The sequence below is a fragment of the Mustelus asterias genome, chromosome 1 (assembly GCF_964213995.1).
Source record: "Mustelus asterias chromosome 1, sMusAst1.hap1.1, whole genome shotgun sequence".
Lineage (NCBI taxonomy): Eukaryota > Metazoa > Chordata > Chondrichthyes > Carcharhiniformes > Triakidae > Mustelus > Mustelus asterias.
Genome location: NC_135801.1, coordinates 158982968 through 158999447, shown reverse-complemented (window position 1 = coordinate 158999447; position 16480 = coordinate 158982968). Strand labels below are relative to the sequence as shown.

Sequence of the window (16480 nt, the reverse complement as noted above, 5' to 3'; positions counted from 1 at the left end):
GCACAACATCGAGGGCCGAAGGGCCTGTACTGTGCTGTACTGTTCTATGTTCGATGTACTCTCCACACTTATATCGAACAAGTGACGATACACCATTCAGCATGACCAGAGTATAATTTCCTTTCCCACTGAATGCCAACAGGGTGACACGCACTGTTGTATTCCCTACAACAAATGGATCATACAACAGCCATGTGCCCATCTGCAGTCCATCCCATGTGTCCATTCATGCATCATGCATTTCAATTGTATTTCAATGATTTTATGCAGTAAGTCATTTAAGGGTGTGAGTGTGCAAGGGTGCCAGTTGCAGTGTGAATGTGGTCTGATAGAACACAAGCAATGAAAAAGCTATTAGAGCACAAGGCAGTACTAAATATTGACAGGCAACACTCTGTGGCATGCATCGTTGGATCATCCACCTGTTAAACAGTACTACCATATAGTCTTACCTTGGCAACCTCCTTCTAGTGTGCCATCCTCAACCAGTTCTCAGGTCCTGCAGACAGTATAAAGCGCAGATAACTACTACATTGCTATCCTCATAGGAGAGTGCTCTAGATTGGCAAACAAATCAATATCGCACCACCTTTTGCAACAGCACTTTTAATTGACCAGCCTTCAAACAAGTGCTGTACTTAATCTGATTCAAGAGATTTGTTTTCCTAATTTATTTTCCCAGTATCATTTTCTATTGCTCCTTACAGTCTCTATAAACATTAAAATATATTTCAAGTATTTACAACTTTGTTAAAGACTGCAAACTGTTTTTCTGCCTATAAAGGAAACAGTCTCTTACTTTTACACTTATATAATTGCCCTTACATATCTAGTATAACTTTGCTTTTTCACCTCAGAATTCCAAATAGTTGTGTGGTTATAGCTGGAATTGACAAACTGAAGTATTATCTGACAGAATGCAGGAAACAAAGTCAAAGGACCCGATTTTACCAAAATTTCAACGGGCGTGAAATCGTGGTAAAGTTGGGCGTCGGGCCTAAAATGCGGTCCAGACCCGACCCAAGGCCAATCGCGCCTTTACACTCAGCGGATCCGGGCGCCAATCCGGCCAGCGGGCCGATTTAAATGCATTTGCATGCATTTAAATCAGCATAATGAAGCCCGCGCCCAACTTACCCAAGGATTCCCACTTTGAGGCTCCGATCCGATCGGCACCTGTGCATTTATCGTGTTGCTGAAGACAAGTCCGATAGGGCTTCAACTCAGCTACCGAACTGCCGAATCACCCCCGCGAACCACACCGGCAGCCACACACACACACGCCCACGCGCCCCCCCCCCCCCGATTGGACCACCCTGGGACGCAGGCCCCGCCAGCAAACCCAACCCCCCGCGCCCCTGACCTACCTAGATCGCTGGTGTCCGTCGAAAGCATCTTGCGATCCTGGAGGGGAGATGTGACATCTGTTCCTGGGGAGGGCGGGGGGGGGGTGATGTGACATTTCTTCCATGAGGGGTGGGGGGATGTGACGTCTCTTCCCGGGGGGGGGGGGGGGGGGGGGGGGGAGGAGAATGTGACGTCTCTTCCCTGGGGGGGGGGGGGGGAATGTGACGTCTCTTCCCTGGCAGGGGGGGGATATGTCACATTCTTTCCCCCCCCCTCCCCCTCAGGGAAGAGACGTCAGAATCTCCCGCCCCCCGCGAAGAGATAGGGTTATGGGGATATGGCCTGTGCGGTAGTGTGGTCGGTGCAGACTCGATGGGCCGAATTGCCTGTTTCTGCACTGTAGGATTCTATAATTCTATGATAAAGCTTCAGAAAAACTGTGTTCAGCACTTAAGTACTAACCTACTGTTGTTGTGTTCCGGGCCCAGACACATTCAAATCATAATAATAACCAATTAGACTGAAAATTACTTTCTAAATCCATGCTTCCAACTAGGCATTTCTTAGTAGGACATCAACCATTTTACCCCCCCCCGGGTCAAAGGCAGTGCAGACTGCAGTGCTGTCAGTGTTGCCTTTGACTTTCGCGCTCGGGCGTGCGGAATGCTGTCGGCTTCGAACAGCGCATGCGCAGTTCGGTGCTCCGACAGATGCAAATGCGCTAGGCCCCACCCACTGGACCCGCACCGAAAAAAGGCGTATGCGGGCGCTGGAGCGCGGCTGCCGGGCGCGGGTCTGATTTACGACCGCACCCGGCACTTAGAGCCAATTTGGTAAAATCGGCCCCTAAATGTAATTTTGATTTATAAATTGCAATGTTGAGGTTGGTACTTTTGCACACACAGTGCCTTACACCAATAATTACCATGGGAAAAGTAAAATCCAAGTCTAGGAAATGTTTTCAGTTTCTGGTTACTTCCTTCCCGCATTCCAGGCTCCAGACTGTAGCTTTATTTGTATTTTAATTTATACTGAGGGCGTGGGCATTGCTGACAAGGCCAGTAATTATCTATCTCTAGTTGCACCTAAATTTCTTCTTCAACCACTGCAGGTTTGATACAAATAGCTTGCAAGGTCACAGAGAACAGTTAAGAGTCAACCATGGTGTTACAGGAATGAGACATGACAGACAGGAGTATTTTTCCTTCCACTGGCTTTCTTTTCCTTCCTCTTGTGCATCCCTGATTTTAAACACTCCACCACCATCGGTGGCCACATATTCACTTCCCCGTCCCTACGCTCCGGAATACTCTCCTTACCCCTCTTTCTCTGCCTTTAAGGAACTCATTAAAACGAGTATTTGGTCACCTAACCCAATATTGCTTTCTCTGTGGCTCAATGTCATATTTTGTTTTATAATGCTGCTATGAAGCACCTTGGGTCATTTTATGATGTTAAAACTGGTATATAAATGCAAGTTATTGTTATTGTTTCCCAAAGGATGTTTGGGATTCGCAATAATTTGCCTGTTTCGTGGTCACATTTACTGATGCAAGCACTTAAAAACAACAAAACTCATTAACTACTACGGCTGAATTAAAACTGAGTCTCTGGATTATTATTCTCGGTCATTTTGACTTCTTCAGCGATCACTCGCTAACGAGTATGATTGTCCACCTGAGAAACTGTGTGTTACTGGTCATGGGTTCTGTGGGTCCTTGCGTAGCTGGTAAGTCAGATCCGAGGGCCACATCTTCGACCACACACCTGGCAGGTACTTCTGGGAAATGGGTTCACTCTTTGGACTCTAGTTTGCTGAGATTCCTTTTCCAGTCCTCCTCTTACCGCCGAGTGTCCTCGAAGAGTTGCGTCTCTTCATTCAGGAGATTCCTCCAAGTAGGTCTCAACTGAGCAAGGGTTTCCCAACATTGGCACCTAAATTGCGTTTCTGGAGATTTGGGAAGATTTCTCCATTGACCTTGAAAGAGGGAGAGACCGAATCTTGCCTGGAACGAGTTAGTAAAGGACTTGTCTTCTTGAGGTCGAGGCTGAGACAGATTCTTTGATATACTCCCGCAAAGGCGTCAAGCATGGCTTGGAGTTTCTCTTCAGAGAGAGCAGAGATGGCGATGTCATACTGGAATTCCACAAACGATGCCAATGTCGTTTTTCTTCTTGAATTTCAACCGGTTGAGGCGGGAAAGTTTCCATTTATCTTGTAGAGGATGTCCATTCCAATGGGGTGTTTGCTCTTGACAAGATGAAGGATGATGGCGATGAAAATGGAGAATAGGATGGGGCTGATGGTACATCCCTGCTTGACTCCATTAGTGACCATGAAGGTTTCTAGAAGGGTTTCTCCTCGCGCCGCCCCCCCCCCCCCACCACCCCCCACCCCACACACACACACAATCTTCATATGTCACAGCTTACCCCCTGATTTCAGCTCCTCTGCCGTTTAGCTATTCATATCCTTTATTCTCTCTATGGGCTGCCATTAGCAGCCTTTTCCCCTGGTTTCTGTGGCTATGACTCATCTTTCATTCCCTCACCCTGCAGTATAACTATCTCCCACTTTCTGTACTTTTTAGCTTTGACAAAGGGTCATCTGGACTCGAAACATCAGCTCTTTTCTCTCCTTACAGATGCTGCCAGACCTGCTGAGATTTTCCAGCATTTGCTCTTTTGGTTTCAGATTCTCCAGTAATTTGCTTTTATTATTTATGAAGGTTTCTATCCTATTTCCATTGGCGAGGACTGTTGTTGACATGTCATGGATGAGTCGGAGGATGTTGGAGGTTATTATTCCAGACTATTTGAACTACTAGCCCATTGACATAATAATTACACTAAGTATATAAAAAGAATGCACATACATTTCAAAAACATAAATAAGAGACAAGGATGCTCTGCCATTCAGTAAGACCCTGCCTGAACTTTTACATCAACTCCACTTTATCCCCATATTCCTGGATTCCCTTAAGTGGTCATAGATTTATTGAATACTTTCAAGATGGGGATCATTGACAGCCTTCTGGGACAGAGAATTCCAAAGATTCACAAACATTTTCTTCAGTCTTAAATGACAAATCTCTTTGCCTGAAATTAGGGGCCAGATTTTGCCGTGAGGAGACTGGAATTCTCATTCCTACTAGCCACCAGTATAGAAAATATGGCAGAACACTGTCCGACAAACCAAAAACCTATGTCGGGACTGCCATATTGCTGCCTACCTCAATTTTATATTTCGTGGGGTTCAAAATGTTCACAGTAAGAAGTCTCACAACACCAGGTTAAAGTCCAACAGGTTTATTTGGTAGCAAATACCATAGGCTTTCAGAGCGCTGCTCCTTCGTCAGATGGAGTGGAAATGTGCTCTCAAACAGTGCACAGCGACACAACATCAAGTTACAGAATACTGATTAGAATGCGAATCCCTAAAGCCATAGATACACCGATGATATTTTCTTCCTTTGGAGTCATGGTGAGCAATCACTGAAACAACTATATGATGACATCAACAAGTTCCATCCCACCATCAGACTCACCATGGACTACTCTCTGGAATCGGTTGCATTCTTGAACACACGCATCTCCATTAAGGACGGTCACCTCAGCACCTCACTGTACCGCAAGCCCACGGATAACCTCATGATGCTCCACTTCTCCAGCTTCCACCCTAAACACGTTAAAGAAGCCATCCCCTACGGACAAGCCCTCCGAATACACAGGATCTGTTCGGATGAGGAGGATCGCAACAGACACCTCCAGACGCTGAATGATGCCCTCATAAGAACAGGATATGGCGCTCGATTCATTGATCAACAGTTCCGACGCGCCACAGCGAAAAACCGCACTGACCTCCTCAGAAGACAAACACGGGACACGGTGGACAGAGTACCCTTCGTCGTCCAGTACTTCCCCGGAGCAGAGAAGCTACGGCATCTCCTCCTGAGCCTTCAATATGTCATTGATGAAGACGAACATCTCGCCAAGGCCATCCCCACACCCCCACTTCTTGCCTTCAAACAACCACGCAACCTCAAACAGACCATTGTCCGCAGCAAACTACCCAGCCTTCAGGAGAACAGTGACCACGACACCACACAACCCTGCCACAGCAACCTCTGCAAGACGTGCCGGATCATCGACACGGATGCCATCATCTCACGTGAGAACGCCATCTACCAGGTACACGGTACATACTCTTGCAACTCGGCCAACATTGTCTACCTGATACGCTGCAGGAAAGGATGTCCCGAGGCATGGTACATTGGGGAAACCATGCAGACGCTACGACAACGGATGAATGAACACCGCTTGACAATCACCGGGCAAGACTGTTCTCTTCCTGTGGGGGAGCATTTCAGCAGTCACGGGCATTCAGCCTTGGATCTTCAGGTAAGCGTTCTCCAAGGCGGCCTTCACGACACACGACAGCGCAGAGTCGCTGAGCAGAAACTGATAGCCACGTTCCGCACACATGAGGACGGCCTAAACCTGGATGTTGGATTTATGTCACATTATCAGTAACCCCCACAGTTTGCCTCCTGGGCTTGCAGAATCTCACTAGCTGTACTGTCTGGAGACAATACACATCTCTTTAACCTGTGTTTAATGCTCCCTCCACCCACATTGTCTGTACCTTTAAGACCTGGCTGGCTTTAGGGATTTGCATTCTAATCAGTATTCTGTAACTTGATGTTGTGTCGCTGTGCACTGTTTGAGAGCACATTTCCACTCCATCTGACGAAGGAGCAGTGCTCCGAAACTTATGGTATTTGCTACCAAATAAACCTGTTGGACTTTAACCTGGTGTTGTGAGACTTCTTACTGTGTTCACCCCAGTCCAACGCCGGCATCTCCACTTCAAAATGTTCAGCAGGGCAGGTAGATTTCTGAACCTTATGAAAACCACATCAGGTCAGAGGAGTTGTGACTTAGGGGAGAAGCCTGTACTGGTGTTAAAAACTTTTGCACAGTTAGGTTCATAAATCGTTGTTGAAATCACGCAGTAATTAGACACTATGATAATTGAAGTATGTTTTAAATGCAGTGATTGATGATAGAACTTTGTTCTTAAGAGCTAAATGACCATTAAACTGCCCAGCATTGTGAAAATATTCAGATGCATTAGGGTACATTATCCACTGGATTATGAGCTTTCCTGCATTCAACAGTATTGAGATTCATATGTTCATGTGTCATTTAGACCCTGTGCTTTCATCTTTAAATTGATCAACAGCCCAGCCATTTGCTCAGCTTTTGAAGCAGTTGAACAGATGGCCATCTGGTCCAATACTTCACAGGATTTAATATATTCAGTTCTGAGGGCTTTGTTGATACAGTTGTGTGATGAAATCTCATTAGGAATGCTTCACTGGGTGGCACGGTGGCAAGCATTGCTGCTTCAATGCCAGGGATCCAGGTTCGATTCTGTTTGTGTGGAGTTTGCACATTATTCCGGTGTCAGCGTGGGTTTCCTCCGGGTGTTCCAGTTTCCTCCCACAGTCCAAAAGATGTGCTGGTTAGGTGTATTGGCCATATTAAATTCTCCCTCAGAGTACCCGAATAGGTGCCAGATTTTCACAGTAACTTCATTGAAGTGTTAATGTAAGCCTACTTGTAACACTAATAAATAAACTTTAAACTTTAACTGAGCTCCAAGTCCTACTAATGAATTCAGGTCAGTGAGGGTTGTTCACACTGCTATAAAGGGGTCTGATCACTTCGTTTGGACTGACAGTTTTATGAACAGATTCAGTTCATGAAATCAGACTGCACAACAGCAATACGCACAAATAGAGGTTTAGAGTCATAGAGGTTTACAGCATGGAAACAGGCCCTTCGGCCCAACTTGTCCATGCTGCCCTTTTTTTAAAAAAAACCCTCAGCTAATCCCAATTGCCCACATTTGACCCATATCCTTCTATATCCATCTTACCACATGTAACTATCCAAATGTTTTTTAAAAGATAAAATTGGACCCTCCTCTACTACTACCTCTGGCAGCTTGTTCCAAACACTCACCGCCCTCTGTGAAAAAATTGCCCCTCTGGACACTTTTGTATCTCTCCCCTCTCACCTTAAACCTATGCCCTCTAGTTTTAGACTCCCCTACCTTTGGGAAAAGATATTGACTATCTACCTTGTCGATGCCCCTCATTATTTTATAGACCTCGATAAGGTCACCCCTCAGCCTCCTACGCTCCAGAGAAAAAAGTCCCAGTCTATTCAGCCTCTCCTTATAACTCAATCCATCAAGTCCTGGTAGCATCCTAGTAAATCTTTTCTGCACTCTTTCTAGTTTAATAACATCCTTTCTATAATAGGGTGACCAGAATTGCACACAGTATTCCAAGTGTGGCCTTACCAATGTCTTGTACAACTTCAACAAGACGTCCCAACTCCTGTATTCAATGTTCTGACCGATGAAACCAAGAATGCCGAATGCCTTCTTCACCACTCTGTCCACCTGTGACTCCACTTTCAAGGAGCTATGAACATGTACCCCTAGATCTCTTTGTTTTGTAACTCTCCCCAACACCCTACCATTAACTGAGTAAGTCCTGCCTTGGTTCAATCTACCAAAATGCATTACCTCGCATTTGTCAGCCCACTGGCCCAATTGATCAAGATCCCGCTGCAATTGGAGATAACCTTCCTCACTGTTCACCATGCCACCAATCTTGGTGTCATCAGCAAACTTACTAACCATGCCCCCTATATTCTCATCCAAATCATTAATATAAATGACAAATAACAGTGGGCCCAGCACTGAACCCTGAGGCACACCGCTGGTCACAGGCCTCCAGTTTGAAAAACAGCTCTCTCCAACCATCCTCTGGCTTCTGTCAAGAAGCCAATTTTGTATCCATTTAGATACCTCACCCTGGATCCCGAGAGATTTAACTTTATGCAACAACCTGCCATGCGGTACCTTGTCAAAGGCCTTGCTAAAGTCCATATAGACAACATCAACTGCACTGCCCTCATCTACCTTCTTGGTTACCTCTTCAAAAAACTCAAATCAAATTTGTGAGACATGATTTTCCACTCACAAAGCCATGGTGACTGCCCCTAATCAGTCCTTGCATCTCTAAATGCCTGTAGATCCTGTCTCTCAAAGTACCTTCCAACAATTTACCCACCACAGATGTGAGGCCAACTGGCCTGTAGTTCCCAGGCTTTTCCCTGCAGCCCTTTTTAAACAAAGGCACAACATTTGCCACTCTCCAATCTTCAGGCACCTCACCCGTGACTATCAATGAATCAAATATCTCGGCTGGGGGACCCGCAATTTCCTCCCTAGCCTCCCACAACGTCTTGGGATATACCTCATCAGGTCCCGCAAATTTATCTACCTTGATGCGCTTTAGGACTTCCAGCACCTCCTTCTCTGTAATATGTACTCTCCTCAAGACGTCAATATTTAATTCCCCAAGTTCCCAAGAATGGGCTATTCTCAACCACATTTTCAAGCATCACTGAATCAAGAATGTACAATGTGAGCATAAAGCAATTGACAAAGCCATTGGTCCAAATTTTACTGCTGTAATGACAGAATATTTGTCGCCATTTGCTGGACAGCAACTTCTGGAGTCTGCACATGTGCAGTTAACTGCAGAAATCCAGAAGTATCTTTCAGGTTTAACCTGTTTTGCCATCAAAAGTGAAGGATAACCAATGCAGATAACTTCTTGGCTTGTTGTGTGTGAACGTTCTTCAATATGATCGGCTACTTATTTTGCTTCTTGGCATCACTGTTGTTGAATACCTGGTGCTTCTTTGATGTAGCGCCAAATTCAAGTAACATCAGGAAAGATGAAAATCATGGCACAGAGTTTGTTTATCTTCGACGAAAGCTTTCTGCAGCATCCTGTCTTCCGTCCCCATCACAAACTCTATTCCTTAGCCACAGACTCTTTCCCTCTCCATGGCAACAGTGCACGGTTGAACCAGGCTGTTCATAATTTCGGTGTCATATTTGACCTTAAGACAGGCTTCTAAGTGCACATCCATGCCATCACTAAGACCACCCTTACTTCCACCCTTACCCAACTCAGCCCTGCCTTGGCTCATCTGCACTGAGATCCTCATTCACATCTTGGTGTTGTCTTTACTCTTGACGATTCAAATCAACTACTGGCCGGACTGTCATCTCCTATCTTACAGAAACTTATGCTTATCCAATATTATAATGCCCAAATCCTAATTCCCTCCACGTCCCATTTGCCTATCACCCTATGTTCACTAACCTACATCGCCTCAGAGTTGAATATTAGCTTGGATTTTAAAATTGTCATTCTTTTCATGGCCTCTCCTTATCCCTGTAATTCCCTCCAGCCCTACAACCTTCCAAGATAACTGCACTCCTCCATTTCTTGTGCAACTCCTCAGCTGCCAAAGCCCTTGGCACTGGAATTCCCTCCCTAAATTTTGCCACCTTTCTTTTTTCTCCTTCTTTAAGTCATCCCTTAAGACCTACCTCTTTAATTAGCCCTCTGGTCACTTGTATTAATATATCCTTATGTGACTCCATGACATTCCTATGAAATGCCTCAGGACATTTGACTACATTAAAGGTCTATATAAATACAAGTTGTTGCTGCAAACATTTTCATCTCACTTTATAAAACTCACATTCTATCCACAATATATATATTTCCAATAAAAGCTCTGGAAATGCTTCCTTTATTCTAATAACATTACTGACGAAAGTTGACAATCAATGAATTAAATGCCAGTCACTTTAAAGTTGTCATTTAAATAGAAAGAGTTTTTACACAGCCTACAATCTTCCAGCAGCAGAAATTAATAATATGCACTTGTTTAAAAATAACAAGGTAAAAACTGATAACAGTTTAATCAGAGATCAGCTTCCTTACTTTGGAGCCACTGGCCCGGATACTGTATCAGCAGCAAAGGAATGGCGTCAGTCATTCATTAAACATACACTTTCTGTGAGCTTTTGCAATGGAACATTGTGATTAGCAGTTACTTCCAAACAATCTCTCTGGCACTGATAATTAATTTGCACAAGTGTGCAATTTTGTTCCTACCAATTTTAATTATTGTCAGAGATTCTAAAAAATTAAAAACTTTAGGTATTTGGCAATCCATTTTGCCACAACATCTTCCAAGAGTGGTCCAGGACCTGTGTGAGAATGGCCAGTAACTGTGCATCTCCTTAACAAGTCCTAGTGAAGAATTCTTAGTGTGGTATGCAGAGTATGAATCATGAAATGCAAGTTAGAATAACTATGCCAAATCATGTATAGAAATCTAAATAAGGAGAGAAAGATGAGATGAAGAGAGATTTGAAAAACAAAAGGAAAGCAAAAGAATTATAATGCCAGAGAGATTGCTTGGCACCAGTTAGGACTTCAGACACCTTTAAAAAAATTACTTAAAACTAGAATGTACAAGTACTTGCTTTATCTGGCAATTTTAGTGAACATCTACTACAAGAGCACTGCAGCTTCACCCCAATCCATGTATTTCAATGCTGGATCTCTTGGCGAAATTTCAATGTATCAGAGTCTCTAGCAGTGCAATCCAGATAGCAACTTCCTGATTTTTGCATATACTGGAGGTTTACTCCAATATATAGAATCCCTACAGTGCAGAAGGAGGCTACTCGGCCCATCAAGCCTACATCAACACCCATCCAACCCAGGTCCTATCCCTGTAACGCCACATATAGAACATAGAACATTATAGCGCACTACAGGCCCTTCGGCCCTCGATGTTGCGCCGTCCATGAAACCAATCTAAAGCCCATCTAACCTACGCTATTCCAATATCATCCATATGTTTGTCCAATGACCATTTAAATGCCCTCAATGTTGGCGAGTCCACTACTGCCACAGGCAGGGCATTCCACACCCTTACTACTCTCTGAGTGAAGAACCTACCTCTGACATCTGTCCTATATCTAGCATCCCTCAATTTAAAGCCATGTCCCCTCGTGCGAGCTATCAACATTCGAGGAAAAAGGCTCTCACTATCTATCCTATCTAATCCTCTGATCATCTTGTAGTCTTGTATTTACCCTGATAATCCCCCTGACACTAAGGGGTAACTTAGCATGACCAATCAACCTAACCAGCACATCTTCGGAGTGTGGGAGAAAACCAGAGCACCCGGAGGAAACCCATGCAGACACAGGAGAAGGTGCAAACACCACACAGACAGCAGCCCTAGGCCAGAATTGAATCCGGGTCAATACGCTGTTACTTTTACCCACAAATCTTCAGGCCACTTTACCCTGTTTACTATCTAGAGAGAGCTACGCAAGGCATAAAATCACTCTTCAAATATTTTGAGTTTACAATATTCCTAGGCGAATATTACAGTAAATAGATAGGTTCACATAAACACACATTGTGACAGGCACGCAGATTTTCTTAACTCTATTCTTGTCTTCTTAGAAATTCACTTTCAATCAATTAACTCACCTTCTGACTCCCAACACCAGTCCACCAACTACAAGGCACACGTTAGGAGTATGATGGAATACTTCCTACTTACCTAGATGAGTGTAGCTCCAACAATACTCAAGAAGCTAGACACTATCTGGGACAAAACAGCCTGCTTGATTGTGGATAGGGTGCCATCAGAGGAACCCAGTGGCAGCAATATGTAACATCTACAAGATGTACTACAGGAACTTACCAAGGCTCCTTAAACTTCCAAACCCACAACCACTAGCATCTAAAAAGTCAAGGGCAGCAGACACATGACAGCGTCACCACCTGCAATTTCCCCTCCAAGCCACTCGTTGCTCTGACTTAGAACTATATCACCATTCCTCCACTGTCACTGGGTCAAAATCCTAGGACACCTTCACAAACAGCACTGTGGGTGCACCTACACCACATCGATTGCAGCAGTTCAAAAAGCAGCTCACCTCCACTTTCTCCAGACTAACTGGGGAGGCAGTGGCAGAGTGGTATTGTCGCTGGAGTAGTAATCTGAAGACCCAGGGCCATACTCTGGGGACCCATGTTTGAATCCTACTACAGCAGATGGTAAAATCTGGGGGGAGATTCTCCCATCCCGACCTGCAACTTTTCCGGCAGGTCGGGATGGGAGATGCACATCGCCAGCCTTGTTCCGGGATTTGGGCATGCGCCGGGAATGCATGCACATCTCCCAGAGCCAGAGAACAGTTGGGAGTCCAGACCATGCTGGAAACCGGCAGGAAGGCAGATAAGTAATTTGAATCTTTCTTTAAATATGTTTTAAATGTATTTCAAATGTCATTATCAGGAATTTACCGGTCCCGATTGAATCTCCCACCCCGCCAGGAGTGCTTCATTCCGGTGTGGTTTAGAGTAGCTCTCCACATTCGGGGAACTAGCGGGAGACACCATCGGAATGAGGCGTGGGCAATCGGGGCCACCCCAGGGGGTCGGGCGGCGGTGCCCCTGGGCATGGGCTTCCTGGCAGTGTCAGCCTGTGCCCCCTGGCACTGCCCAAAAGGCAAAGTGCCCATGCCCAGGGGGCACCTTGGCACTGCCCACCAGACAAGGCCTATTGTGAGTGATGCCTAGGGGCAATTGGTGGGGGTGGGGGTCCCACTGCCACTCTGCATGACGTTCAGTCTGGGATGGAGGGAGGGCAGCGATTGGGGCGAGCCTGCCTCCCTTGGGCCGGGGGGAGGGGTGCTGGAGATAGCCACATTGGGGCGCTCTGGGACAGGGGGCTCAGGGCTGACCCGGGAATTGCTGGGGGGGCCACGATTGGTCCGGGGGGGGGTCCCAGGCTACCAGTGATCGAGCTTGTCAGCAAACGGGGAGACTGACAGATCGGGGCCACTGTGCATGCGCAGAGTTCCAGAACTGTCAGACTCGGCGCAAATAGACACCGCCCCCCCCTGGATTTTTAATGAGATTCACGACTGGGAGTGCATTGGGACTGCAGTGCACAGAGTGCGGAGATTCGAGTGAGAAGTTGAACTGAGAAAACAGTCGTGATCTAGAACAGTTTTCCCACCAATTCAGCACTTTTGGGAGAATCGTCCCCTCGAATTCAGTAAAATAATCTGGAATTAAATGTCCAATGCTGACCATGAAACCATTGTCAAATGTGGTAAAAATCCTCCTGGTTCACAACGTCCTTCAGGGAAGGATATCTGTTGTTCTTACTTGGTCTGGCCTATATGTGACTCCAGGTCCACTGTAGTTGATTTTTAAAATGCCCTTAGGGATGTGGAATAAATGCTGGCCCACCAGCAGAACCCACATCCCATGAACAAATAAAAAAATAAATTAGGGATGGGAAATCAATCCTGGCTTAAGCTGCGACATTCACATCCAATGTATGAAAAAAAAAGCCCCAAAGATCTCTATCTGCTGCTTTTAAATCTAGATTTGGTCCATAGTTTCATTTTTACTTTGATGTACTACTTTTCTATATGGTTACCAGAATACTGCAGAAAAATATCTATGAGCCACATCATCTGGAACAAAATAAACAGATTTCAATATGTACACAACCCAAATGGTCAGATGAGCAACAAATCACAACGTATGCAAATCCCTAAACCATGTTTCATTATGTTTACATGTTCTATAAGTTTTCAAAACCTCTGTTTCCAACCTCTGTTTCCTCTGCCATCAGAACTGCACAAAAAACGAGTTTTTACCGTTAATTAGTATTTTACTCTCTCATCCTCGCACATACAGACAAACACAAAGGGTTGGATTTTGGAAGATCGTAGGAGACAGGAACTGAAGCAAACAAGCTCAGAATTTCTCAGTGCTGGCCAACATGCTGATTTGCCATTAACTTACCACCTTTGGACCATTGTTAAGGAGGCAGGATGGGTGGGATAACAACCACCCACCTACAAGAAGTGGGCAGCCTGCTAATATAATTAAAAAGTCTATCAAAGCCAATGATCAGAGGCTGACTGGAATTTTAGTCATCTGTGGGCTCTCTCCCCCCCATGACATCCTGGCAGATACCTGGAGACAACCTCCCATGGCAGGCTGCGGGTCAGCACTCTAAATTCAATTGGAGGTCATACTCACTTGCAGCTGTCACAGAGAGGTGGTCACAGCTGCGGCCATAAGCCAGTGTGGAAAGGTTCCTCCCACCACAACAGTGGAGTTTGTAAAAGTGTGCACTAACACTGTTTGCTCGATCACTGCAGCCACCTCTAAACCTTGTAACCCTCTGAAATCTGCACATCTTGAAATCCTCACATTTTGTACATCCCTAATTTTCATCGTCCCACATGCCTTCTGTTGTCGAGCCATTAAGCTCTGCAATTCCCTCCTCGAAACATTTCAGAACTCTATCTCTCTCTCCTCCTTTATTTAAGATGCTTTTTAAGACCTGCCTCACCTGTCTCAATCTCCTTATGGGGCCTGTTGCCAAACTATGTTCAGCAACATTCCTGTGAAAAGCCTTGGGATATTAAATGCAAGTTTTAATTGCTGTAATGCTGGACACTCAGATGCATCTTTTGAGATTAAATTCTCCCTGCCTGACGGGATGAACATCAAATTTTCATAAAGAGGATGCTTTATTTTAGAAAGGTAGGTGTTGAAGGTTGAATTGGAGCCCAATATTTACAAGCTTTTATTTACAGAAATACATATTATAAACCTGCGCCTAAAACAAATGCCAGTTTCAAACTGCTCTTTATACACAGCACAATTTAATCCATAGTTAAAATCCACCATCTGATCAATTAAATATTCAAAAATACCATACAATTAACAAGGATGCTGATGAAACATTGTCCAGTAGTGTTCCATTGGTAATCCTGGTGGGTTGGAAACCCTGGACTGATCATATATAATTGCACTGGAGAAATATCCAAGAAATCAACACAAAATATGTCCTCAGAATAAATTTGTTAATTAGTCTGAAAGTGCTAATACTAATCAAAATATGAAGGCTTATACAAAGAAAATATTTTTCACCATGACTTAGAGATCACGCCTTCACATCTCCAGTTGGTGATGGCAGATAAATACATCCTGCCTTATCTGAACCTGTGCGCAATCCTTTTATTAGCAAAGACCAGAGAACACAGAGGGTAAACCAGTGACCAGCCATGTTAAAATATCGGTGCTTCATTGATTTGAAGGTCATTACGGATATCAACAGGAATGTGTAAAGTGATTTACCCCACTAGGGTTGAACTCATTCAGGTTAGTCAATACACAGCCAGTAGATAAGATTCCTCTTGGTAGCTTGCATTTGTAAAGTTAACCCTAATAAACACTGCTGCAGTTCCAGCACAGCCAATCATAGCAATATCAAACCCTCTTGATCGAGCAGGTTTAGGGAAACAGAGCAAATTACAAAAGATATTTTACTTCTAAAGTGTTTAACATTTTAAAAAACAAACTAATTCAATCATTTATTTTGCTGAAAACTCAATATTCAATGGAATTGTGTATGGCAGACTGAAGCTTTGTTCATCAAGGATATTTGAAATACTAAAGAGAATACCTGATGTGAGGAAGTAATACTGAGAATCACTAAAGATTCCCACAGTTCCTGGTCCCACAGATCCTGCAAGTATGTTGACAACAGAGAAAGCTCCGCTCATTATTCCAAATCCAAGTCCTGCCACTGAAAATACAAAAGGACAACTTTAATTTGCAATTTAAAATACATGGCAAGAAAAAAAGCTCATGGAAAAATTGCAACATAAATCCATCTAGGGCAGCATGGTAGCACAGTGGTTAGCACTGCTGCCTCACAGCACCAGGGACCCAGGTTCAATACCCGGCTTGGGTCACTGTGTGTGTGGAGTTTGCACGTTCTCCCCGTGTCTGTGTGGGTTTCCTCCGGGTGCTCCGGTTTCCTCCCATTGTCTGAAAGACGTGCTGGTTAGGTGCATTGACTCGAACAGGTGCCGAAGTGTGGCGACTAGGGGAATTTCACAGCAACTTCATTGCAGTGTTAATGTAAGCCTTACTTGTGACTAATAAATAAACTTTACTCAAAACAAAGTATGAACCTTTCAAAATATGTCCTTGTGTTATGTTCTCCAGGCAGTGACTTGGACATGTTTGTTGGTCCGTCGACCAACATCACCAAAACAAATTATCTGGTCATTATCACATTGCTGTTTGTGGGACCTTCTATTGTGTAAATTGGCTGC

General features: G+C 44.6%; 1 protein-coding gene across 1 annotated transcript in view; it reads right to left on the bottom strand.

The window, feature by feature from the left end:
- LOC144499605 (gamma-secretase subunit Aph-1b) overlaps positions 1-16480 on the bottom strand; it is a 76727-nt gene that overhangs the window by 18792 nt on the left and 41455 nt on the right. The window contains exon 4 of the mRNA XM_078221753.1: positions 15823-15945. Within this exon, the coding sequence (XP_078077879.1) occupies positions 15823-15945 (123 nt within the window). The remainder of the gene's footprint in view (positions 1-15822; positions 15946-16480) is intronic.